The following is a 26,550-nucleotide window of genomic DNA, read 5'->3' as shown; positions in this document are numbered from 1 at the left end:
GGGGGAGGGGGGACTGGCAGCAGAGTACAGGCTGCATAATTCAACACCGTTCCCAGACCTGTCTCATTAAGTGTCTGGCCGGGGTCCACGGCCCCTGGGGGTGTGGGCGGGGACGGGCCCCGGCTCCTCTCTCGGGCTCCACAGCGAGAGGAGCAGCGAGCGGGAGGGAGGGAGTGAGTCAGAGTCCTGGCCTGGTTCCTCCCTGCTGCTGGATAGGACTGGGTGAGTGGGTGGGGGCGGGATACCGTGTGCTATAGTTTTCCATGCCGGTGGGTTTGGTCATTAGTCCGGCGACCCCGAGCAAGACGGTGACACACACACCCACACACACACACACACACTGACCTGCCAGCTGAGGAGGCGCGGTGATGATCACCGCCCGGCACAGGAAGGAGTCTGTGGCCGTCCCGACCCGGACCCACTCATCATCCTGCGGGAGGCAAACACACACACACACACACACACACACACACACACAAACAAAAACAAACAACTGGCTGTAAATGGAGTGTGTCTTCAACGCTGAGGCGGCGTGCCCTGTGCTGACCGGCCCACAGCGGAGCCCGGTATTAGAATTCTGCTGCGGGCCTCGGGAGGGCCGGTCCAGGGGTTATCGCTGCCCGCGCCGCCCTCACAAGCCTCCTGAGATGACCAGCGCAGAGATATGGAGGAACACAGGATATTAAGGATGACCCTGGAGGCCAGAGGCCCTTGGGTGAGATGTGAGAGAATTGGCCGCTTGAGATGACCGCAGGGCTCAAACACACACACACGTTAACACACACACACACACGCATGCACACACACAGATACGCAGATACACACACATCCACACACATAGATATGCAGATACACACACATCCACACACACAGATACGCAGATACACACACATCCACACACACGCATGCACACACACATAGATACGCAGATACACACACATCCACACACACACATGCATGTGTGCCCGCGCACACACACACAGGTACACAGATACACACACATCCACACACACACACAGAACAGTACACAGACAAGCATACCCATACACTCACTTCTACAATAACAGATACAGTAGATGTAGGGTCATGACCCAAATTAAGATGTGTAAATGTAATGTAGCATGAATAGGTAATGGGACATTACGTTAATGTACCTGTTATCAAGGTTCACTAAAATATCAACATACTGAGAAAGAATGTTCCCTCTCAATAAACATGCAGTCTAGCCTATAACCACAGGCGACACTTATGAAGCGTACTCCAGCACTTTGTAAGTGCACTGAACCTGAAAACAACACTTGGCCCTGTAGCCTACTACGAAACAGGATTACATGGTTAGCACAATAACTTCAGGTTCAAGGTTGGTTTATCCGTATCACGAAGGTGGATCACTTTTCACCGTGCTATATCGCCATGGTAATTTATGCTGCCGAGCTAAGCTGCTCCAGGGCATGAAGCACTGCCCGCTGTCTGGTCAGTTCACTTGGAAAATGGAATATGGACGTTCCCATTATGGAACTTCAGTTGCAGTGGACGGAACTTGGTTATGCGTATTGTTTGCCTTGTCCATGGCCATGTCCGAATACCCATACTAAGCGATTGGTATGCGATTGGTCATTTCGTGCAAATACTTCCCCTTTTACTGTGAATGCGCTCATAGCTAGATTGGACCAGCTGGGCCGACTTAATGAGTCTGTCTGTCTATCTGACTGTCTGACTGTCTGTCTGTCTATCTGACTGTCTGTCTGTCTGTCTGTCTGACTGTCTATCTGACTGTCTGATTGTCTGTCTGATTGTCTGTCTGTCTGTCTGTCTGTCTGTCTATCTGTCTGTCTGTCTGTCTGTCTGTCTGTCTGTCTGTCTGTCTGTCTGTCCTTCTGTCTGTCTGTCGGTCTATCTGACTGTCTGATTGTCTGTCTGTCTATCTATCTGTCTGACTGTCTGTCTGTCTGTCTATCTGTCTATCTGTCTGTCTGTCTTACTGTCTGTCTATCTGTCTGACTGTCCATCTGTCTGTCTGTCTATCTGTCTATCTGTCTATCTGTCTATCTGTCTAACTGTCTGTCTGTCTATCTGTCTAACTGTCTGTCTGTCTGTCTGTCTGTGTATCCGCTCGTCTGCCCCCCTGCCTGTAACACTGGGTGAACAGCGTGTGTGTGTAGGAATATCCTAATTGGACTGGACGGCATATCCGGGCAGTTTCAATAAGCGTAGCAGACAGTGAGGCGCACCAGACAGACGCTCACAGTAGTCAAACCGTGACCCCACTGAAGAGGCTGTTATCACCGTGTCTCACCTCCTCACCCCCGGAGTGAGCTGTTACTGTAGTGTACCTGCCATATGGTCATCACAGCTTGTCCAAGACGCACTGTCTCCCTCCCGACCAGCTCCGCCAGGCCCTCCGACAGCTGCTGGGTGCCCCCCTGTGGACACAGAGGGTAATTACTGCCCCAAACCCCCCAAAACGACGTTTTTCATCCCTCTCTGTCTCACCTGTATTCCACCCTCTCCTCCCCCTATTACCCTCTCTGTCTGTTTCTTCTATTTTTAACCCCCCCCCCAAACACACACACACACACACACAAAAACACACACACACACACACACCACACCTATATGAGGCTTGGACTCTCGAGACTGCTGCTCTCTCCTTCAAACGGGGAGCAAGAACAGGTTCACCTTGGGTCGCCGCAACCCCCCTATGCTCTCCTGCTCTTCCCCCCTGGGGAGGGAAAAGGGAGGGGGAGGGGCGGGCGGAGGGAGAGAGAGAAAGTGCTCCAGAGGACGCCCAGAGACGGCGGTGGCGGCGGCGTCACCTTGACCTTGTACTCCTGCGCCGAGCCCGGGGTGCTCTCCAGCAGGGGCAGCAGACCCCCGGCCGCAGCGGAGTACAGGAGGAAGAAGAGGAAGGACATCTGGGACGCCTCCATGCCAAACACAGCCCTGCTGCACACACCCATCTGCTCCTTCAGCTCTGGAGAGAGAGAGGGGGGAGAGAGAGGGAGGGGGAGAGAGAGAGGGAGAGAGAGAGAGAGGGAGAGAGAGAGGGAGGGAGGGAGAGAGAGGGAGAGAGAGAGAGGGAGGTGGAGAGAGAGAGAGAGGGAGAGAGGGGGAGGTGGAGGGAGAGAGAGAGAGAGAGGGAGGTGGAGGAAGAGAGAGAGAGAGAGAGAGGGAGGTGGAGGGAGAGAGAGAGGGGAGGGAGAGAGAGGGAGGTGGAGGGAGAGAGAGGGGGGAGAGAGAGAGGGAGGTGGAGGGAGAGAGAGAGAGAGGGAGGTGGAGGGAGAGAGAGAGAGCAGTGACGGGAGAGAAAGGGGATGAGGATTGGAGAGAAAGAGATTAAGCAAAAGAGAGACAGAGAGAGAGAGAGATATGGCAATGAGAGTAGCTTAGCAACAGAGAGAGAGAGATAAAGAAATGTATGGAGATATGTCGCTTAGCAACATTAGTGGAGGGAGATCTAGTAATTATATTCTATTCTCCGAAGTTGGTCTCAACATGCTGTTTCCTGTAACAGGTGTTCGTACTGTATATCACTCATCAGTATTGCTGTCACCCTCACTAGCCTCACTAACACCTGGCAATATCCCATAATATGAAGGTCTTCATCAGGCAACTTAGTTGCTTGATGAAGACGTGAGCGGTTGAAAGGTTGTTTGTAGCCAATAAAAGAATACTGGGAGCATTAATCCATTGTGCAGATCTTTTCAACCTTCAAGTTAATCCACATATTGATCCAGCACCTGGCCTAAAAACAGGATCGGATGTGCGCACATTTACTCTTTTTCAATATCCCATAATAAACATGGCTTTAGCCATCTTCACAACCGAAAAGCCAGCAATCTGATGTCGGCGGTGGTCGATATTCACACTGAGGAGCGAGTTACACCTGCGCGCCTTGATCCAGTCTCATGGGTCACTGGACGCTCTAAACGCAGCCGGTGGCACAAATGAGATCTACAGTGGAATCCGATCAACCGTAATAGCAGCTCCCGGGTGTCAGGAGAGCGCCCGCCGTGAACGGCGCCGGCTAATCACACGCTTCTAGACTGCCTCCTCGAGGAGGTGTCAGCTGACCGACCCAGAGGGGCAGGAAGGAGCCGCGGACGCCCCCCTTACCGCTGGTCCAGGCATGCTTCTCTACGTAGGAGTGCAGGGTCATGCTATCCAACTCCTGAGCGTTGGGGGTCTTACAGGGGTCCTCCACCGACACGCTAGCGCAGAGCCTGTCAATCTGCGCGCACACACCCACACACGCATGCACACACACACACACACACACACACACACTTGTAGAGTTCGTCACAGCATTACATCAGTTGGATAAGTATTAATTAAGGACCCTGCAAACTTGAGTGTTCTCAGTGTGATTCTGAAGATTATGTGCTCGGGCCATTCAAAGTAGGAGGAGAGGGCACCATTCACCATTCATACAGTGTAGTCACTGAGGAATATCATTAGCATCTATTAAGGGGCTCATATTGATTCCACATTCCTACCGAGCCCGTTGGATTAAGAGAAGGAACATTGCTAAGGTGCAAACTTGTCTCTGACACAAAGAGTAATGCTTTCTTTTATTACTAGCAGATGGTATTATTGTTAACGCTGTCTGGTCCACCAACAAAAGCTGTTAGTCAACTCCAAATGATACAAAATGCTGCAGCTCACTAAGACCAGAATGAGAGCAAACAGCACGCCAGTCTAAATATCACTGCACTGGTTACCTGTCAGTTTTAGAATACATTTTAAGATACTATTAGTTTACTATTAGTATTACTAACTATTAGTTAAAACACTCCATTATAATGCCCCTGAATAGAGTCAAAGATCTCTTTGTGCACAACTGCGTTCAGGTACACGACCACTAGCTATACAAACAGGCAGGTTCAGTGGTGTCCTAGAGCAGGGGTTCCCAACCTGGGGTCCGGACCCCCCTTAGGGGGGCGCCAATAATCGCAGGGGGGGCGCCAGGCCCCAGACAGTTTGAGGCCTTAATATTAGCTAGACAAAGAATCATGTTATTGACATGTCACACAGCAATTTTTACAAAATGCATGGTCATATTTGATGAAGGGTCAAAAAGCCTTTACTAGTATTTACGGCACTACAATACCATATAAATTCAAGAAATTAATCAGAGACTATGAATTGTGTCAACATTAATATTACTGCTACACCTGCAAAGCGCTTCATTGTACTACCTGATGTAATTTACATACAAACACACACAGACTGGACGTTCACAGCGATTTTGGGGGGCGCAAATTCCATCAGGTATGAGTTAGGGGGGCTCTGGGGAAGAACGATTAGGAACCCCTGTCCTAGGGGATCACAGACTGTTTGATGTGAGATTTGGGAGAAATTGAAAATGAGACCCGTTTTATGTTCTATTGTCCCTTGTGTGACGAAATGAGAGATGTACTTTTTAGTAGAATGAGTTTCATCTCTGATAACTTCTTTCATCTAGATGATTATGAAAAAACTTGAACTGTCCTTCAGAAAAGGAACTTTCCACGTAGCAAATTTCATCAGAGGCAGATTTCAGTTTTTATGCCCCCAGCCTCTGTAATACTGTGCCAGATAATCTAAGAATGACTGAAACTGTGAACACTTTTAAGCAAGCTTTTATCGTGTAGCTTTATTTATTTTACATGTAAATCTTTTGTATTTTAAACAGTTTTTCCCATGTATTGTCTGTTTTGTTTTGTGTTTGAAATGTGCTGTTATTAAATTACCATTTCTTTTCATTCAGTAAAGCTGTGTTATTGCTTGTATGGACATGTGCTATATAAATAAACTTGACTCTGTAGACTGGCTCTATCTTACGCAATACCCAGTGCAATATCAACAATGAGATGTTAATCTATTATTCATAATTCATTAGAGTGAGCAGCTATTCATGATCAAATCACTCAACAATGGAAACAATTATACTGCAGGCTCATTTCCATGAGTCTCAGTGGGGTCAGGACTCCCAGCCCTCCTGTGGTGTCTTGTGGTTATCTCATAGATCTGTCAGAACAGGGTCACTGAACTGGAGTATGTTCTAACTTTATGTCATATCAAATGATTCAAAATGGTAAGGGGAAGTGTTGATTTAAATGCAGCAAATGCATGTATAGTATATATACTATATATGTATCTATATATGTATACATATCCCATTGGTACAGTGCAGGCTTCCCATAATGCACCACAGTGGGTCCTACCTTCCACAGGAACTGAGTGAGGTCCAGCAGCAGCAGAGGGGAGAGGGCAGGGATGCTGGTGCTATAGGTGCAGACCCTGGCCTGGGGCCCACCCAGGTGTTGCACCTTCTTACCCGTGGTGTATTGTGGGTAGACCTCCAGACCTAGCTCCTGGATGAGCTCCATGACGTGTGTCTGGGAGCTTGGGCAAGACAGACCGTGCACCAAACAGTCAGTCATTAGACCATTACTGTAAGTCTGGTTTCAGTTATATTTATTTTATTTTTCTTTCTTTCTTTCTTTCTTTCTCAAATATGTTGATATCATTAAATCAAGACAACGTGCATATTTCATAATGATAATTTTCCAATTTAACAATAAACTGTCTGAATCAATGTTATTGAAATCGAACTGGTGTGATAATGGGGGGCTGATAACCGATCACTTGACCCAGAGAATCAGGGCTGAGATACTCGTCACAGATTATCCTGCTACTAACCCACCATGTTTCAAAGAAGTTTCTGATCACCTGCAACACACCTGCCCTCTCCTCTACATTTGGTAGGCCTAGTTGTCCACTGAAATATAGTCCGAAAAATAGTTCACTGAAAACCACAATTAAATGTTAGATGGCAGCAAAGCCAAGAGCCAGCTAGCTTCGATCAATAGCATTGTTTAGACTATAATTATATCTTGTCTCTTTCTTACAGCGTATAGGCTAAGTAGATTTGCGTCGATTTTTCGAGTAGACGATGCTGTCCTAGAAGGCTTCATCTTTCCTTGGTTTCAAATGAAAAGGTTTCCTCGAAAGGGCCCACTGTGAAGAGCTCATGTTAATCTCCCTCAGTAACTAGGCCATGAGAAGGCGCGTTTCAAAGCTGCTTATTACATTAGCCTACTGTATGTGCGGTAAGCATGTGGGAGTGGGACTCCAAATTAAGGTATTGTTGAATGACATTGTAGCCTGTTAAATTGCCACATAGGTAATGCCACATAAACGCATAGGCTACAGTACAGTAAGTTATAAAACATCAGTCCCTTCAAAGGTTATCTGTTTGACCAGGTAACAATTACTGGACATAATTCACAAAAAGTCCCATATTTAATATAATGCTGTGGCTCGATCAATTAATTCACCTATGATTTGATATTCAATCTTGTTTTTCTTTTGAAGTATTGTTTGTGTCTTTGTGAAGACTAGCGTTGACTAGTGAATAAATCGTACACCAAAAGGACAGGCATGGACTGACAGCAGATGTGGCAAAGGTCAATGGCATAGCCTACTGTACCTGCCAACCCACTGGCCTCCGAAGTCCCAGCGATCAACTCCGTTCAAAGCTGGAACGTCTTCGGTCAATGTTCGCCCTCCCACTCGGCCTAGCGTGAACCATGGATATCAACCAATTACAGTTGTCTGCTCAAAGATATAATTATGCGCAAATGTAACAGTCGATATCAGACGCACGAAACAGAATGGGCTTGGTTTCAACAGTAGCCAGCTACATGCCATAGACGTCTTACAAACCTTTTCCTTCCAAAATTACTATTTTCATATTGGGATTTCTCTTCCCAAGACAACGAGCAGCATTCAGTCCTGCCAGTCCAGCTCCTACAATAACAACATCCCATGTTTCCTCGGCCATAACAACAAAATTCGCCGGAACGTATTGTAGGCTAGACTACAACTATAGGCTACGTGAAATTCGACGGGCACTTCAGGACAGAATTGCCATAGGCTTTCACACCTTCGCTCAAATTACACAACTAGTCGGATGTGCACTTTGGAACAGAGAGAAAAACTGACCCTCGACCTCTTGACCAATGGCACTGTATCCATAAACGCACACTGCACACCAGTGTTTGGGTTGGGGATTGAATCGCCAATGTAGCTGAATGTATAGCCAGACTTACATGGGCTTAATTACATGGGCATACATAGGCTACAGCTGGCTCTGAATTCGGACGTCCCACAGGTTTACCTCAAATATTTTAAAATAATGTAACCCATAAAATGCGTTTTAAAGCAATAAATAACAGTTATACAATATATATATAATACAATTATAGTATAGTAACATTATATATATGAATAATAATAATAGTAACATTCAATCATTTATTTACTGATCATTCTTATCATTTTAGTATTTACAAAATCTTCCGCGATAGGCTATAGTTCTGAATTAAATGGTTGCCAGGCAACATAGGCTATATCTCGCCTATTTGGGTTGGCCTTTGCATAAACCATAAGGCATAATTCGGGTGGTTCACGTTTATTTGAATATTTCCAGCCATGGTGCAGTTATTAAAACAGCTCTCCAGAGCAAATTTAAAAAATAAATAAAAATTGATTTTAACAATAAAAACTGATTCTGATTCTAATTTAAAGTCCAGGTTAACCCAGTTCAAATTTTTGTTATGAGCTTCACACACCACAGGGAAACATGTCATTAACCACCCAGCCAAATCTGAGTGATTAAAAATGTCGCTAAGTATATAAAATAAGGCTTCAAAATCGGTTAAAAATCAGCAGCATTCTCTGGTCTGAGACTGTGGGGGCGTGTCTGCTGGAGGCACCGAAGCCACACCCAATTGCGTGGGGAGGGGGTGTGGAGGGAAGAACATGTCAAATAGTACCGTTCTCTGGTCTGCATATTGTCACACTGGCACGCCGTCTCTTTTGTGGTAGGAAGGCACAGCTTTGTGAAAACAGAGAGGAGTTGAAATTACACTTGTCTAATGAGTCAAACGCACAGATGCTTCTTCCTAACCTACCTCCTGACAAACACAGGTAAAACTGTAGCTACTCTATACCAACGCGCCAGTGTTACCCTTAGATGCAAAATACAAAAACAGGCAACGAGGAATGTATGAGTCGGTCCCTATTTTCTCCCTGCCACCTCCGGACCCATTCCTATCCCTCCCAGGCGATCCTGTCGTCCCTTGGGATCAATGGAAAAAGTTGTTTAAAATGTACCTTTTAGTCACTGGCTTGAACAGCGCTGATAGCGCGAAGAAGCGTACACTACCGGAGTTGATAATCGGGACAGACTCATCCACTCTCGTTGGCAATGTTATGTGTGAGAATAACGAGCACTCGGCTTCAACTTTCCCGCAACATATCCAACAGAACTGGGATGTTCAGCCAGTAGCCGCCGAGCACCGCTTCACTGGGAGAGGGTGCGTCTTTCTCCAGCTGCAGCTGGTCTACCTAACCATCCCCCTCGCTCCCGCCTCCCGGTCTCCCGCTGGACAAATATACTGTCTGTAACCATTACCGGTGAACCCATACGCACATCAGGTGCCACAAATATGGCAGGCAGTTTCTGTATAGTTAACGCTTAGTCATATATCATCCGTAACGTTATTTGGTGGGTGGTCGCCTGGTCGGTGCTGCTAGCTATGTTAGCTAGACTAAGGTTATATACACACTCCCATCTGCAACAAGCTATAGCTAATGTTAGCTATAATTCCTCCTAAGATTACATATAATTCATCATAGCTGACATTACCACATAAATGTCAAGACACATTTTGTAGATTAACGTAGCAGTGTATTTTCCTATTGCTTACGTTACCTAGCTAACGTTATAACGTTAATTAGCTATAAGCACACAAGGCAGCGGTGTAGGCACCAAAGGTTGATGCGACAGGAGGAGAATGGAGGCCGGGGAGGGAGATGGTTGACAGGAGGAGAATGGAGGCCGGGGAGGGAGATGGTTGGCTCCGCCGAATTCACCAGGACCAGTCGTGAGTCCGTGAAACCCAAAAGCCTCATATTATAATTGCAGAAGCTTTCGGGAGTGAAATGTTTGCTGCAGAGGCGGGCGCTAGCGGTGACAGACTCCTCTGTAACACCATGGCTCTTCAAAAATGCTAACCATTTGCTTCTCATTTCAGCTTTACTCGGGAGTGAAAGAAGGAGATCTTATCATCCCATTCCTGCTGGCATCCAGGAAGGATACATTTTCGTTTAGTTCTATGCATAGGCATTGCTGACTAAGAAAAACTAGCTAATTCTAGACTGTTGGTTAAAACTAGCTAATTCTAGACTCAAGATTGAGCAGGAGAACCGAAGATTCAAATCCGTTCTAGCTTTATATAGTGTTAGGGCGGGGATATGCTAAGAACACCGCTCTACGTCATCCGGTACCGTTTTAAACCCGCCCAGAAAATCCAGAAATCAAAACTGGTCAAAAACACAAAACTGGTCTAACTTCACAATTCAGTACTACGCATGGTTCATCCCATTTTTACATGTTATCAGCAATGCATCACTAACACATAGAATGTGTTTTCAAGCAAATCTCTGATTTTGGTTAACTGGGACTTTAAGCTATAGTGTTGTTATTAATGGTGCATTCGTTTGTGGTCGGAGGTGGCAAGTCGCAAGTGGCAAAATACCTACCTCCGACCTGTGTGCATTCGAGCTATATACCATTATATCACAGTTACCTAGTAATGGTATGTTCGTTTGTTGTCGGAGCTGGCAAGTCGCAAGTGGCAAAATACCTACCTCCGACCTGTGTGCATTCGAGCTATATACCATTATATCACAGTTACCTAGTTATATCTAGTGCATTCGAGCAACTGGGGGCTGAGAAACATATCCGAATTTGCGACGAGGAAGTGCGAGTTCATGCGGTGTTTTATTTAATCATTCCTAGCAAGTCGCAATTTGCCACCTCCCAGTTATAAACGAATGCACCATAAGATATCCATGTTAGCATATAGGAGTACTGTTACTATAGTTACTGTTAGCACTTCAGCCTCAGCTAGCTGGCCCCTCTTCCCAGAGCAACCGACGTATTTTCAACCGGAGGTTTCGCGTCGCCCTGATTCAACCAGGTGTTATGCGGAATTCCGTGACCACCGGATTTTGTGACCGGTCACAAGATCCGGTGGTCACTGATTTCCGCATGTTAATACACCGACATCTGTGATCACCGAAATGTGTGACCACCGGTCACAAAATCCGATGACCACACATTTCGGTGCGTTACACAGAATACAAAGTGTTAATACACTTTGACGCTTCGGCGCTAATAGCCTACACATAATACAAAGTGTTAATTAGAGTTAGTTAGACTACCTCGGAAAAATAATTTCACTCGGACAGAACGTGTCTAAATAAGTTATTTAATGGTAGCGCCAAAACCCAGCATTTGTTAACCCACAGTTGTACACTGGCAGGTAAGCTGTGAAAGAGAACTATTTTGATTGATTTACTCTCAGTCTCAAATACAAAGCAGAAAGGGACACAGCTACAGTAGGTGTTACACAAAAGAGATACAACAATGACCGACAACAAAAGTATAATAATAACGTACTTCTTTTACAAATACAACATACTTCAAATACAGGAAAAAGAAAAGCAATGAATTGACTGTTTGCTACAAATGGCCTGCAACTGCATTGTACAGTGTGTGAGTGGATGTTTCTTGAATGATCAGGGTGTGTGATGTACAGTACAGTATGTGAATATTTGTGCATACCTTTTTATGTCCTTTCACATCAGATCCCGGGTCTACATCCTGGCCTCTCCGTCACTCTCACCTCCTGCAGCGGTGACATCAAGGTCACAGTCCCTTATACGAAAAACAGCAAGCGATCACAGAGCTTCAGCAGCTCTTCCTCCTCCTCCTCTTCATCCCTCTTCCTGCCCCTCCTCCTCCTCCCCTTCATCATGGCCGTCACAGGGGTCTCCAGAGCGCGTTGTGGGTCCGCTCTCCCCAGCCGGGCTGCCGCCTCCTCCTCCTCCTCCTCCTCCTCCTCCTCCTCCTCCTCTCCCTGGGAGTGTCTGAGCAGGGTGGGGGGCTGTCCAGCCGAGAGGGCGCGTCGCAGGGCGAGGTGACGGTTGGAGGTGTCGGGCGAGTGGGTGCAGTCGTGGCTAGCAGGGCGTTCCTCTAGCAGGGCGTTCCTCTGGACGGGTGTGTGGGTGGTCCCAGCAGTGGGCGGGGGCTGTGGTGGGTGAGGACAGACCAGGACCCCCTCCCTGGGGAAGGACAGGCGTGGGCGAGGGTGTGGTGGGTGAGGACAGACCAGGACACCCTCCCTGGAGAAGGACAGGCGTGGGCGTCCGGCGGGCGTGTCAGGAGGTTGGCTTGGTGAGACCATCCTGTTCCTCTGAGCTCTCTCGGAGAGAGAGATATTCCTTGGGTCATCCTCTCGGTTTCTCTCCGCAGATCAGTCAGTCGGGGCTCCTCCTGTCTCCAGCGATTTCAGCGGGCGGGAGGACTCGCCTTGACAGACTAACTCCTTCTGCCAATCAGCGCAACAAAACTTTGGCCAAATCCAGTCCAAATGTCTAAACGTCTTTTCCTCCGAGAAACTCTGCTAGTGCGTACTCCTGCTCATGTTTAATTGCTGTTGAGTCTATTTCTGCGATGAATGCCCTTATGGCTGGGTTTATTCTACTAACGTTAACGTTAGAGCATAGTGGTCAGGAGGGGGTGTAGGGTTTGACCATGGCCTGGAGGTACGGGGGAGCTGTTCCTTTTATTGCCCTGTAGGTTAGTACCAGAGCTTTAAACTGGATGCAAGCTGCTACAGGGAGCCAGTTTAGAGAACAGATTAATGTCCATTCCGAATGTTGTAAGTCAAAGACTACTGATTAACTCTGACCCTAACCAATGTGTATGGGCATTTCCCTCAACCTTCACAGATTGCATGCAACTTCACAGGGACCATAGATGTGGAGTTTAAGACAGAAAGTACAGTAGGAGAACCAGTGGGTTCATCAGGAAGACGTGCTATGGCAGGGGCCGACCTGGGTGAGATCTCAACTGTCACTCCAGCTGATACATCCAATCTGACAAAGGGGGGTGTTTACCCCTCAACAAATGCATGTTTGTCTTTCTGGTTGGGTGAGATGGAGCACATTCTTGCTGCTGAGTGTTGAGATAAGAAGTCTATATCTAGAAAGAACCAAACCGTTTCAGCTTCATGTAGAATCAGTGTTTGTGAACTTCTGTGTAGAACTCAGAGTGCTAAATATATCATAGGCTATAATACCCTCTGGAACACTCTGTTAGGTTTTGCTTGTTGATGTTTCAGTTAATTCAATTCAGTTAGTTCATTCGTGGGTCATGGGGCTCATCTACAGGTGCCTTCCCTTCCTGTCTTTCTCTCTCCCTCCTACCTTCTAACCAGGTCCAGTGGATGCCCTACTGTCGCCCGCAGACCACCCTGAGTCCGATAGATACCCCCATGTCAGCTGTGGATGTTGTAGTATTTAGTACACACACACACACACACGTACACACAGACACACATCAGTCCACATCCGGCTTAGGCCTGGACCTGATGCTCTTAGCCTTTCTTGCTCTGAAAATTTAATTTAATATAATTTATTGCTCTATAAATGTTCTTAGCCATTAGACAAATATATTCCAGGAGCTTGCTCCAGGTTGCCTGTATCTGTGTGGTTTTATGGCTCTATGTGCCACTAACCCTGTTCTGCCTTCCCTCTCCCTAGTGCCTCTCTCTCTCCCTCCTATCTTCTAACCAGGTCCAGTCCCAAATGGCGGCGGCCCGGCTCAGCCCCTGGGCGTTTTGGTTCCATAGCAGAATGAATGGAGTGTCCCTTCTTGGCATTCCATAGTCTTTGGCGTTGCGTTGATGTGAGTGGCAGCCATATTAAATTGTGCCCATTTGCCCTCATGGAGTACGTATATTAAGTAGAATGTCTAAGGGATGATGCATTAAACTATGAGACCTCTCTTCCTGTTTACATGGCGTTGCATTGACAATGAGTGGCAGCCATGTTAAATTGTGCCCATTTGCCCTTATTGAGTATGCATGTTAAGTAGAACGTCAAAGGGATGATGCGTTAAGCAATGAGACCTCACTTCCGGTTGATGTTGCTTGGACATCGAGTGGCGGCCATGTTAATTTGTGCCCGCTGACTCTTAATGTGTCCTAATACTCCGCCTGCCCTGCACGAGAGAATGAGAGGGAGCAGTCTCTTCCTCTCATGAGTGAAATCTGACACCGCTGCTCTCTGTGCTGCCTGCCACTCACTCTGTCTGCAGTCACCAACGCATGGAGGGACAGAGGGAGGGAGAAACAGACAAACCCTATTTTAGGCCTGCGGGCTCACCTCCGCCCATCAGTCAGAAATGGCCATTTCGGCCAACAAAAAGCATGAGATAAGATAACTTATCTTTGGAGTCATCACAGCGTAGGCAATAGAGAACATAAAAAGCAACTCACGTTCCACAATAAGACGTGTAGTGTAATGGAAATTCTTAGTTATTAGATATTATTTTGATTCATTTGACATACTAGAGCTGAGTTAGATCTCTTTAACAGTGTCTGTTGCCACAGAACTGGCCTCTCATACCTTGGCTAGAGAAAGAATGCAGTGTACTTTATAATCTTATGTTTTTGTAGGAGTTACTGTCTCTGCTCGCGCCCCAGCCTTGCCAGTCTCTCTGCAGACAAAACAGGAATCCAGCAGGCAGACAATGAACTCAGACACCAAGGTTTCTCTCTTTGACTGTATAAATGTTTACTGTAACCGCAGATCAGGGCCGCCATTTATCACATTGCAGACTGCTGTGTGCATGAAGCAACTGAGATTTGACGGTCCCCTTCTCCAGATGGGTTATTGAGGGTGTTTGACCTATAACCGAACGGGCCCACTGGGCGAGACAGAACTCGAGACAGATCACACAGGTGCAGGTCACAAGGTCAATTGGTTCATTCTGTTTGATCTTGACAGAGAACCGTACATGTAAAATGGAGCACCGTCACATATTAAGCGGAGCAGCAAAACGAAAGATCAGAAAAGAAAAAGAGTCAAGGCAGTCAGATTCTTTACAGCAGGTTCCTCGCATTTCCAGTTTTTTTGCGGCTGTAGGGGGGTGTGGGGAGCTGGTAGGGAGGGGAAGCTGGTAGGGAGGGGGAGGCTGTGGGGGGGGGGGAGCTGGTAGGGAGGGCTGTGTGTGTATTATATGTGTAATAAACTTTGCTTGCGTGTAATAAACTTTGTTAAACTTAGAATGTCGGTATTGAATCTCTCCTGAACAAAACTCTGTGACAGAAATTTCCACAACAGTAGCCTACAGGCAGGAAGCAGATGACGGCATAGCATTATTGTAGCTGATCAAACTAGGGACAAATTATATTCCTCTTTGCCGCGGGCATTCTAAAGCATGACATTTCAACTAAAAATACTCAATCAAAAGCAAGCTTATCATTTAGCATTGAAAACCATTCCCTATGCTGCTGTAACTGAGATATGCGCATGAACTCGGGATGAATGACATGAGCCAAGCGGCCTCATAAACACGGTCCTGGGAGAGAGCTACCAAAGCACTTTGAATTGCCTTGTTGCTGAAATGTGCTATACAAACTAGAAAGTACATTTCCTGGAGTAAATGTGAGGTGGGCTAGCTGCTGCAGCTGTATGTAACAGCTACTGCTAGAACTACTACAAACCGGGCAATCTCCATGCACCCACCAGCGAAGACCGTGCGTCTCTAGCCCACTCAGGGGCTGAGTTGTGGGGCCTGTGGCGTGGATAGTGGCGTGCTGGTTAGGCTCCGCCCCCTTGGGTCACAGCTAGTCGGGGACAGTACAGTGACCTCCGGGCAATTTCCATGCATCCACCATTGAAGACTGTGTGTCTCTAGCCCACTCAGGGGCTGAGTTGTGGGGCCCGTGGCGTGGATAGTGGCGTGGTGGTGAAACTCCGCCCCCTCAGGTCAGAGCCAGTCGGGGACAGTGTACCCCTCTCCGGGCCACCTACCTGACTCCACTGGTGAAGACCGTGTGTCTCTAGCCCACTCATGGTCTGAGTTGTGGGGCCCGTGGCATGGATAGTGGCGTGCTGGTTAGGCTCCGCCCCCTTGGGTCACAGCAAGTCGGGGACAGTACAGTGACCTCCGGGCAATTTCCATGCATCCACCATTGAAGGCTGTGTGTCTCTAGCCCACTCAGGGGCTGAAAAGTGGGTTCTGTGGTGTGAATAGTGGCATGGTGGCGAGGCTCCGCCCCTTTCGGTCATAGCCAGTCAGGGACGGTGTACTCCTCTCCGGGCTACCCACCGGCCCCCACTAGTGAAGATCATGTGTCTCTATTCCACTTTGGCTGAGTTCTAGGTTCTACAAGCTAGCCCACCTAATAAAGAAAGAAAGAAAGAAAGAAATAGTGGGAATATCACAAGTTACCTAATAAACTTGCCTTGCCTCTCAAATTATAGCAAGGGTTCGCCATGAATTAGGCTACTAATAGTTCCATGTTCCGCTTGCATGTCTGTGCCAACATGTGTCAAATAGGTTTCTACACATTTTCACATTCTAAATATGTCCTTTCTCTTCCAGCAGCTCAGGGCCAGTGTTGTGGCCCCACACACTGCTGTGTGTGGGGCCAGGACTGCTGACATTACCAGACCCCACCACTGGGGGGAGACTATCGTTGTGGCCCACAAAAAATGTGGACGTCTCCATCTGTGTGGGGGCGTGCTGCAGCGGGCGTGCGAGGGACAAGTAACGCGGGAGGGGCCCGGTGTGAACTTTGTGTGTTCACTCGAGGGTGAGGAACTTTGTGGTGAAAGGATAACGACTCTGCGGGACCGAGTTGCAGTTGGTTGGTTGACAGCAGGGGGGAGTGGTCCTCCTCGGGGGTATAAGAGGGTCTGTGTGGTCCTGTTCTTTCTCTCTCCCTCATGTGTCTATTTAAGTGTCATCTTTTTTAGTTTTTGTCGTTTGATAAACCCTTGTTTGTGCTTTTTTTTTTTTTTTTTTTACTGCTGACTGACTCCTTTTTAATGGTCCCCACAGCTTTGTGTGTCCATTCTACACAGGGGCCCTTCTTATTTCCAAATCCACACAGTTCAGAGCTTGAGGAGCACCCTTGCTTGTCTGGTCCTTGTTGTACATCACCATAGCCTATCTAGCCTATTAGCTACTGTCAAAAGGTTAAAATTCATGACAGTTTATAAGACCTCTGTTCTGCCCCCATCTTCTTACTTATGCCTGTAGTTGTGTTTTGGTTCCCCCTAGTGGCAGTATTTTATAGCAGGAAGTAGATTGCGCAATCTCGCGCACTCTCGAGCACTGACGTTCCATTTCAATAGGGAGGTAAAGTGACGAAGCGCCCTCTAGTGGTACGGTTCGCACCGTTGTATTAAAATGCATTGCACGATTACCTACCACATGATGTAGCTACCCTTTGTTTGTAGCAGACAGACAGACAGACAGACAGACAGACAGACAGACAGACAGACAGACAGACAGATAGATAGATAGATAGATAGATAGATAGATAGATAGATAGATAGATAGATAGATAGATAGATAGATAGATAGGCAAGGCAAGGCAAGGCAAGTTTATTTATATAGCACATTTCAGCCACAGGGCAATTCAAGGTGCTTTACATGAGACATTAAAAGCATTAAAACAAAAAGCAAGACATTATAGGCATTTAAAACAAAAGGCAGGACAAATTAAAAGCATTAAAACAAAAAGCAAGTCATTATAGACATTTAAAACAAAAAGATAGATAGATAGATAGATAGATAGATAGATAGATAGATAGATAGATAGATAGATAGCCTAGATAGATAGATAGATAGATAGATAGATAGATAGATAGATAGATAGATAGATAGATAGATAGATATGGATTGATGGATAGATAGATAGATAGATAGATAGATAGATAGATAGATAGATAGATAGATAGATAGATAGATAGATAGATAGATAGATAGATTCCTGAGGACAAATGTCTATCTATGCTTATCTATGTCTGTTGTCTATAACAATCCCTCCCCGTTATTATGACTTTATTTTTTTTTTACATATTGTGTCGTATGTTATATATTGTATTGCTTGTATTATAGTATATTGTTCGTATTGTATTGTCTTTATTGATTGTATTGTGTGTGTATTGTGTATTGCTGTTTGTATTGTATTGTCATGATGTATTGTCTTTTGTTATATTGAAAAAAATATATATATTTATATATAAAAATGCATTGCACATTTGTTATAAAAATTATTAATTATATTTTTGTCTGCATTGCATTGTTATTCACATAGTTTCTAAGGCACTTACATTGAGTCATAAAATGTTGCTTTTTATATAAAAGGTTGGCTACAACTGTAGCCACCTTGGAGAAAAGGCTTTCATCTTTCGAAAAATGTCTTCACTTCGGTAACAAAATAGTAGAAGCGATCATGTAGACCGAGTGAAAACCAGGCCAGGTCCAGCCTGGCTTATGTGCCTGGCTGGCTTGTTTCTGCTCAGGTCTGGTAGGACGGAAGCTAGTCATGCCACTGAAAGAGCTGTGAATTGAAATGACATGAAATAATGTCTGATAAATTAAGATAGGTCTTGTCGCCTGGACACATCAGTTCCAATGCTTCCAATGCTAATCCAGCACAATACAAGCAAGATAACCAGTTAGCTCATGAGCTCACAACAACTAGCAGCAGCTTCCATAACATTAATGCTAGCGGTCAGTGGCTGAAGCAGTTACACTGATGATAACATAAAGTCATCCCCACTGGGTCTTGAACCCCGGTCTCCCAGGTGGGAGTCCTATGCTCTGACCACTACTCTACTTGTGCAGTGGAGATCGGTGGGTTGGTTTTGGTGTCCTTCTTCCAGTCCCTAGAGTGGGTTGGGGTTTGAATAAGGGTTTGGGTTGGGACAGGATCTGACCTATAAGGCAAGGGGTAAAGGTTGGAGTGAAAGGATGAACATGTGGAGATTGGAGGTATAGTCCCATAAAGTCATCCCCACTGGGGCCTTGAACCCCCATCTCCCGGGTGGGAGTCCTATGCTTTTACCCCTACTCTACTTATGCAGCGGAGATCGGCAGGTTGTGGGACTACTGCCTCTTGTGGTGCCAACAGAGAAATGCAGGTCAACATTGACCGGAGGGAGGGAGGGAGGGAGGGAGGGAGTGATAACCAGACAAACGCTATTCTAGGTGCACTGAAAACACTGCCTCTTGTGGTAGGTGCGCTGGCTTACAGCCATGCACAAAAAAACACTGCCTCTAGTGGTAGCAACATAGAACTGCAGGTCAACAACCCGACGGAGGGAGGGAGCGACAACCGGGAGTGACAACCGGACATTTGCTATCTTTGGTGCGTCACCACGCACAAAAAGTATATGGCGCAATGAGTGGCGCAATGAGTGGTCCCTGGCAGGGCGGTGTACCGCGGTAGCAGCAACATTTCACTGTGACTGTAGGCCTACACCATAACCTACATTAGCCTACATGTGGACCTTTAAAGGATTGTTAAAAACCCATTTGTTCACCATAACGGACTCCTAGGTTCACTTGCTATTGTGTTGTGTGAGAGATGTTTGTAACACTTACTGTAGGCCTATATTTTGGTTATTGTATTAATTATTATTATTATTATTATTATTATTAGGCCTAATAGTAGTGTTATTGTTATTAATATTATTATTATTACTCGCCGAGTATTCTTATTCTTATTCTTATTATTAATAACAATTATTCTATATCTCTTTCAGTTTCATTCCTGATCTATGAATGTACCAGCAATGGCATCTTATTAAAGAAGAACTAAGATGATTCCTGACTGCATTTGTTAGATGGAGTTTGGCTTGCTGTTGAGCTGTCGGCACACACAGTGAGAAAAGTAGCCTATAGGCTACATCCTCTTAGACGGAAATACATGTTCTTCAGTTCGTTCACATTGATGTGGTATCTATAGCTGTCTCTATTGTAATTCTTGTCTATGGGACCAATCTCAATCTCAACCTCTCCAATTATGTGGCACAAACAGGCCTATTCATTGTTGAATGCAAAAGGAGTGCGGGTGTTCATGAACAAATCCTATCTTATGTTCTCGGTTGAATAACCAGTTCCTTGTCACCTGAGAAATGATTGTTGAGAGCACATACGGTTGTAGTTTTGTTTGAAACCAGAGCCACTCGATATATGGAAGCTGTTGGGTGAGTCAAGCAAGCAGGAAGAAAAATCTGTCTTTGGATGTGTCTTTATTGTTTAACTTTATCTGCTATCTGTCAAAGGAGAGCATTGCTTCTGGAAAGCTTTTGCTTTTGGAAAGGTCAGGAAGATTCGAGATAAGTCTTTCTCAACGGTGTTAAAAATCGCCCGGGAGAGAATTTCTTAGGTCGTTGTCAATGTGGGGACCAGTCAGTCAGCCAGTCGCGGAAGCGTAGGGGCGCAAAATGATACTGTTCACCATATTATATAAATATGTTGTAAATAATCACTTTCGTAATGTGCTAGTTTCACTATTATCAGCACCTCATGGGTTTGCCTCATCTACCTTTTTTCTTTTTATTCAAAATTACTTAAATTGCGTTTGGCATTAGAAAGTTCTTAAAAAGTCTTACATTTAATTGGCCGAAACCTGCATATACCTATTATACTGTGTACCTTTGGTTAACAGGAAGAACACGTCCAATGAGATGGGAGTATGCTAATGAGCTCGGGGGAATAGGTGTGACCTGTTGTTTTGTGGTAGGAGCACAGAACACCTGCCACACCTGAGCCTGTCTGCTCTATTGATAGGAACGGCTCTACATTTCAGTGAGCAACCTTCATTCAGGTATGTTGTTGAAATATTATCCATTAGGCTATCAATAGCCTAATGGATAATACTTGTTATTGTTGTAATTGTTCTCACGTCCTGACATCCACATATTTCTAAACAAGAATACAATAACTAAATAGCTTTAAATAGTATTATATGTACTGTATGTTTCTTCAGTGTCAGTGATGTTCAATAGGCTTTATAGCAATATACTCTGTATATAGCAATAGATTGAATAAAACATAAACAAACAACTGGTATTACTGTATACCGTGTGCTGTAAAAAGAATGCATGTCCAGTGTAGTGTAATGTGTCCACTGTCAAGCAAGATGTGCTCAGTCAAACTAGGGAGACAGCCAGGTAGATATTTGAAAGTACTCACATGCTTCTGTTACTGTCGTTTCTGTTTCATAGTAATTTGGCTCAAATGTCAATCAGGATACCCCGTGGTCCTTCCTGCCCATCTGTTTTTGCTCTATGTGCAGCCATAACCTTTCTTAATGCAGGTGAGGATAACCCCCCCCCCCCCCCCCCCGCGCACACACACACACACACACACAAGAGAGAGAGAGAATGTGCATAGGAATTATCACTGTTTTGTCAAAACTTAACTACTGGTGGCTATGCATTTTCATTTCTCCGATTATCCAGGCCAATTATTCACCGCCTTACTAGCTATAAGTGCAGTAAATATAGGACAGAATATTTTTATGGTGTGTTGTCATGGCGGGCACCGCCTGTGCAATTAGAGCCAAGCAGTATTTTCCCAGAAGGCTTCACTGTTGCCTCCTGCCTTCACTTTCTCTTTCTCTCTGCTTCCCTCTGGATGAGCCTGCTCCTTGGCAAATACCCGTTTGTTCACAGGCGTAATAAATCAAATTAAAATAAATAAAAGTAATAAATAAAAGTTATAGGAGCCTTTTTTGCTGGTGCGGAGAAATGTAGCCTCTCCCCCCAAACAAACTCATTAGAATTGAAGGGCAAGCACTTAAAACCCTTTAATGTAGTGTAAAAACAAAACACATACTACAATATTCATGTTTTGTATGAAGTTACTTAAAATGTAACACTTAAAACACCCTTAATAGATTTCAATTTAAAAACATGCATTCATTACCTGATGTTTATATAATCTGATATCTTTCATACCCAAGCTACAAGGTTGAGACCCAGATAGAGGACATTGTTGAAGAATAGAATTGCAGATGAATTGAAGTCATTCCTATTCATTTTGCTCTGAAACTATTCAGGCATACGAGTCTGTAAGTATTCATATGAAATCTGAGCCCTCACAGCCTCAGTCTGCAATATTACCAACTCAATTACACTAAATATGACTTCTCACAGGAAGAATAAAAATGAGTCAGTCACTAAGTTCAAGTTTAATAAGGTTTATTTGTCATATGAATGGGGTAGTGAAATGCTTACTGGAGAGAAAGTATTCCAATGGCAGCAGGGTGGGGGGATCATGGGAGCATGGGAATATGAAACTATTACAGTTCGTCTTTAAGAGGAATGTGAAATATAAGTCTTGAGTGTGTGGTGGTCGTCCTAGGCTGTCTGGGGATGCAGCTGACCTCTAGTGGGCCTCAGACCATCCAGAGCGCCCAGGGGGAGAGGGTGACCTTGGGCTGTACGTACACGCCGGGACCCTCGGACACGGGGGAGCTGGACATCGAGTGGTCCGTGGTCAGCCCAGACACCACTCAGAAAGACCAGCTGGTGAGTCGTCCGAGGGGAGGGTCTCCCAAGACAAGGGGCCTCGCCGATAGAGGTCGGCATGAGGCTGGATCCAACCGCCAAACTTGGCGTTGTGTTAGGGTCCAGTGTACTGCTGTTGGTGGAGATTATATGAATACTACAGCTTTTTTTAAGGGTGGGTGAGGGGGGCGGGTGTTCATAGAAATTCAGAGATTGAAACCATTTCATTTCCCCAAGCTACTCTTCCACTTCTGTTGTTAATAATTGCCTTACATTTCAGTCACTTAGCAGACGCTTTTATCCAAAGCGACTAACAATAATTGCATTTAAAGTAGGAAAAGCCAAGTACTACTACTTGCCAAAACTCACAAGTGCATCTTCTCTCTAAAACAAGTGACTAAGAGCATGATCTAGTGCTGAAGGCAAAGTGCAAGAAGAATTTAAAATACAATAGGTGCTTAAGAGGGAGGATTGTTGTACTTCTTGAAGAGATGAGTTTTGAGCCTGCGACGAAAGATGGGCAGCGACTCTGGGTGGGCTATCGTAGGCATGACAAATGTTGACGTGTCTATGAAACGAAACATCAAACTAACTATATGTTGAACATCCTGTTTCCTATGTGGGCCCTTTTCGTGAAGCTTGTGTCCTACGCTGGCGGGAGTAAGTACATCCATGGAACCTCTGCCCTTACCGAGGGGCTGGACTTCGCCGCAGGTGACCCCTCCTTGGGTGATGCCTCCCTCTCCATCGCCTCAGCGTCACCTGCCCACTCTGCTACCTACCAGTGTAAAGTCAAGAAGTCACCTGGAGTGGACATGCGCAAGATGTCCCTCGTCGTGCTGGGTGAGAACTGGTGTCCGTTTCAACCTCTGACTAACATGTCAACGCACTGAATTATTCAGACCGCTGAACAATAGAATTTGTAAATGTGTATGGCCCAATGTCTCAGAGCTTGCCGTCTCAAAAGAGAGCGAAGGGTGTTAAAAGCAATTTCAAAAGTGTGTAAGCAATCATTCACTCTGAGGTAAAATGGGCCCATGCCCCACGATCAAATACCCTTGCCAAACTGGCAACTCTTCACTTGTGTGCATGTCTACTCACTCTGCTCCCATTGTGTATATGAATAACAGCTGTTTTTTATGCTGTCCATACCTCCTCCCTCTTTGCATGCTTGTGCAAAACTCCTCGTATATTTCTGATTTGTCCTGCTGCTCTCACTCCATTGTGTAGCACCTCTCTGTCCTGCTGGTAACAGCTCTCTGTTGTTGACGATGGGAACCCCAGCTGCAGATGAAAGGACATACGATGGGAATAGAGGGACAGGCACTTACTGGGACACCCGCCCTGGTCCTTATCAGTAGAGTGTGGGCCAAACTACTCTGTGTTCAGAATCGCTCCCTCACTCTCTATTCCCTATATAGAGTTCACCATGTAGTGAACTACCTAGGGAACGGAGAAAATGTAGGGTACATGCACTGTTCCCTGGAAATCAATACTATATAGTGCACTATATAGTGAATAGGGAGCGATTCCGAACACAGCTATTGTGTTACATGCTGAAATCAATTATCTGGGATCTGCAATAAGTTAAGAGATTTTTTGAGGCTTCACTTAGTATTCGTCTGAAGTACTGTGCTTCAACTCGACTCAAACTATTTATAAAGCACATTTAAAAACAACCGTTGGCCAAAATGCTGTACAGTATAGGCACTTAACAAAATACAACACAATAAATAGCAAATAACAAGAATACAAATACTTCTTTGTGATGTTAAACTTGAAATGAAATCCGAGCTGCAAGGCACCACTATAGCATGAAAGCAAGTGAAATACACACTCCATTTCTCTGTGACAGTGAAGCCCTCGGTGCCTAAATGCTGGGTGGAGGGCGGAGCGGAGGTGGGCCAGCCGGTCTCTCTACGCTGCAACTCTGCCCGGGGATCCCGTCCGCTGACCTACACTTGGAGGAGGGAGAGCGGCGGGCCCGTTCCTGCTGCCGCCACACAGAGTAAGCCTGCCCTCTACTGGTCACTGGCGGTACAACACCCCTCGGTTGGTGATATATCTGCGCAACTTTTAACGTCACTCCAGCTACGTATTTCATGTCCGCTGCTTGGCGATGTGTCCTGTATGCGTCCCGCGCGTTCGTGCCTCAGCGTTGGCTTGTGTTGAACAGACGGCGCGAGCGGGGAGCTGCTGATCGGTAACCACTCACAGAGCTTCGCTGGGATCTACCAGTGTGACGTCACCAACGCCGTGGGAGCAGAGCGCTGCAGACTCAACCTGAGAGCTGTCAAACGTAGATACGCACCACGCACACACACACAGTATATATTACCGCAACAATGAAGACACACATATCATTCTTAATCATGTCTCTCCACTCCACTTTTTCATCACCTCTGAGTCCTTGGTGTTCTTCCTCCTCCTCTTCCTCAGCTCCTAACAGAGCAGGGGTGATAACAGGCACAGTGGTGGGCTGCCTCCTCCTCCTCATCATCATCCTGCTGCTCATCTTCCTCGTCGTCTACAAGTGGAACGCACGGCCGCGCTATGAGAAGGATGTGTCCAATGAGATCAGGTACTGGAGGAAGTGTCCGCTCTGACAGCTATGATTGGCCCTCTCCAGTACCAAGTCACACCCCCCCCCCCACCCCCCCGGGGCCTAAATTGGTCTCCCTGGGCAGGTTCTGGTGTTATAAGCAACGTGGTAGCCCCCCCAACGCAGCCCCAACTTGCCTGTTGATGAATTCAGATTATTCACACACTCACATCGGTCCACTCATCTCAGTCTAGTGTGCGGTTTGTCTCAATACTGTGAGGTGATTCTGGACAGGGGTTCGGTTTACGTACCGGTATGTGCGGCTAACGGGTCTGTCCCCCTCTCCCCTCGCCGTCCACCGTCCCCAGGGAGGACGTCCCCGCCCCCGAGAGCCGTCCGGCCAGCCGGGGGGCCAGCCGGGGGGCCGCCAGCAGCCTGTACCGCGGGGTCGCCTACAGCCAGGTGCCCGGGTCCCACCCCAGCCACTCGGACAGGGGTCACTCAGACAGGGGACACTCGTCCCCACTGTCCCCGCTGTCTCCGTCCCCGAACAGCACCGACACGGCCGTCAAGTACGACAGCAGGTTTGGCTACGCTGTGTGATGAGAGGACGCCTCTCTGGGGACAGGAGTGACACGCAGGACAATGCGTCTACTAGATGACATGAAGACAGGTGTGTGTTTTCTGGGACTGTCATGTTCTGAACACATCTACTAGAGGACATGAAGACAGGTGTGATTTTTTGGGACTGTCATGTTCTGAATATAAAACTGAGATTTCAAGTCTTTTATGAATAATGTCATATAAAACACAAAGTGTATTATGACAGGGCCAGAAGGTGCATATCAGGAGCTGAGGACAGCATCACAGTGATTTTGGTGTGAATGTGAACTGATTTCATAATTGAACCGTTGGCTATAATTTATGTTTCTATCCTTGAGGAAGGAACAGCTTATTTATATGAAGATTTATGCTAATACTGTTTTTCCAGTACCGTTTGAATAAAAGACGACCTTATCTTGAGTCTCAGATCATCTCCCATCCTGATGGCAATTAAAAAATAATTTCACTTCTGACAGCAGACTGGGACAGATGGGACAGAGGAAAGATCAAACCAGCTACCATAAAAGCATCGCATCAAATATAGGCAAAAAGAGAAATATTTATTTCATGATAGACCTCATTTGGGAAATACTCCACCATTCAAAAAATGTACACGATTAAGTAATCTTTTGAGGATGTACTGACAGGAGTTCAAATATCTAGAACCACATGCAATGGGATTTGTCCACTACACAAACAGCGACTAAGACGCCCCCCTAGCCAACATGTCCTTTCTCCCCCAGGGTCAGAGGTCAGCCCGCCAGCGCTAGCAGGGGGAGTTGTGTTTATGGGTGGGCCTCTGGAACACTCACATCCTCCACAAGGTCAAAGGTGATCAACCTAATGTTCTCTCTTCTCCTCTATCGGTCGTTCTGCTCAGTCCGTGACGGCAGGAGCTACAGTGTTTCTGGATTAACGGTTGATTATGGACGGCTCGGGAAACTTCCAGAACAAGCACTGTG

The 26,550-nt window shown here is 46.1% G+C and overlaps 2 protein-coding genes across 6 annotated transcripts in view; one reads left to right on the top strand and one right to left on the bottom strand.

The window, feature by feature from the left end:
- LOC311325425 (putative flavin-containing monoamine oxidase A) overlaps nt 1-7,926 on the bottom strand; it is a 32,483-nt gene extending 24,557 nt beyond the window's left edge. For 2 of the 5 annotated variants that reach the window (XM_084458123.1, XM_084458126.1), the window contains exons 1-7: nt 7,711-7,926; nt 7,475-7,562; nt 6,207-6,387; nt 4,117-4,231; nt 2,817-2,974; nt 2,334-2,423; nt 346-430 (exon numbers count right to left, since the gene is read on the bottom strand). In XM_084458123.1, the coding sequence (XP_084314249.1) occupies nt 346-430; nt 2,334-2,423; nt 2,817-2,974; nt 4,117-4,231; nt 6,207-6,387; nt 7,475-7,562; nt 7,711-7,828 (835 nt within the window). In that variant the 5' untranslated portion in view covers nt 7,829-7,926. The remainder of the gene's footprint in view (nt 1-345; nt 431-2,333; nt 2,424-2,816; nt 2,975-4,116; nt 4,232-6,206; nt 6,388-7,474; nt 7,563-7,710) is intronic. The other 3 variants (XM_084458125.1, XM_084458124.1, XM_084458127.1) reach the window with 3 other exon arrangements.
- A 14,382-nt stretch (nt 7,927-22,308) lies between these two features.
- vsig8a (V-set and immunoglobulin domain containing 8a) lies at nt 22,309-25,588 on the top strand (the record flags this gene model as incomplete). Its single annotated transcript, XM_084454859.1, has 6 exons — nt 22,309-22,464; nt 23,082-23,286; nt 24,299-24,451; nt 24,620-24,742; nt 24,883-25,024; nt 25,354-25,588. The coding sequence occupies 6 exons, from the start codon at nt 22,309-22,311 to the stop codon at nt 25,586-25,588; spliced, it is 1,014 nt and encodes a 337-aa protein (XP_084310985.1).
- Nucleotides 25,589-26,550: the final 962 nt, after the last annotated feature.

The sequence above is a fragment of the Borostomias antarcticus genome, assembly GCF_949987555.1.
Source record: "Borostomias antarcticus genome assembly, chromosome: 2".
Taxonomy (NCBI): Eukaryota; Metazoa; Chordata; class Actinopteri; order Stomiiformes; family Stomiidae; genus Borostomias; species Borostomias antarcticus.
This window is presented reverse-complemented; position numbering and strand designations above follow the sequence as displayed.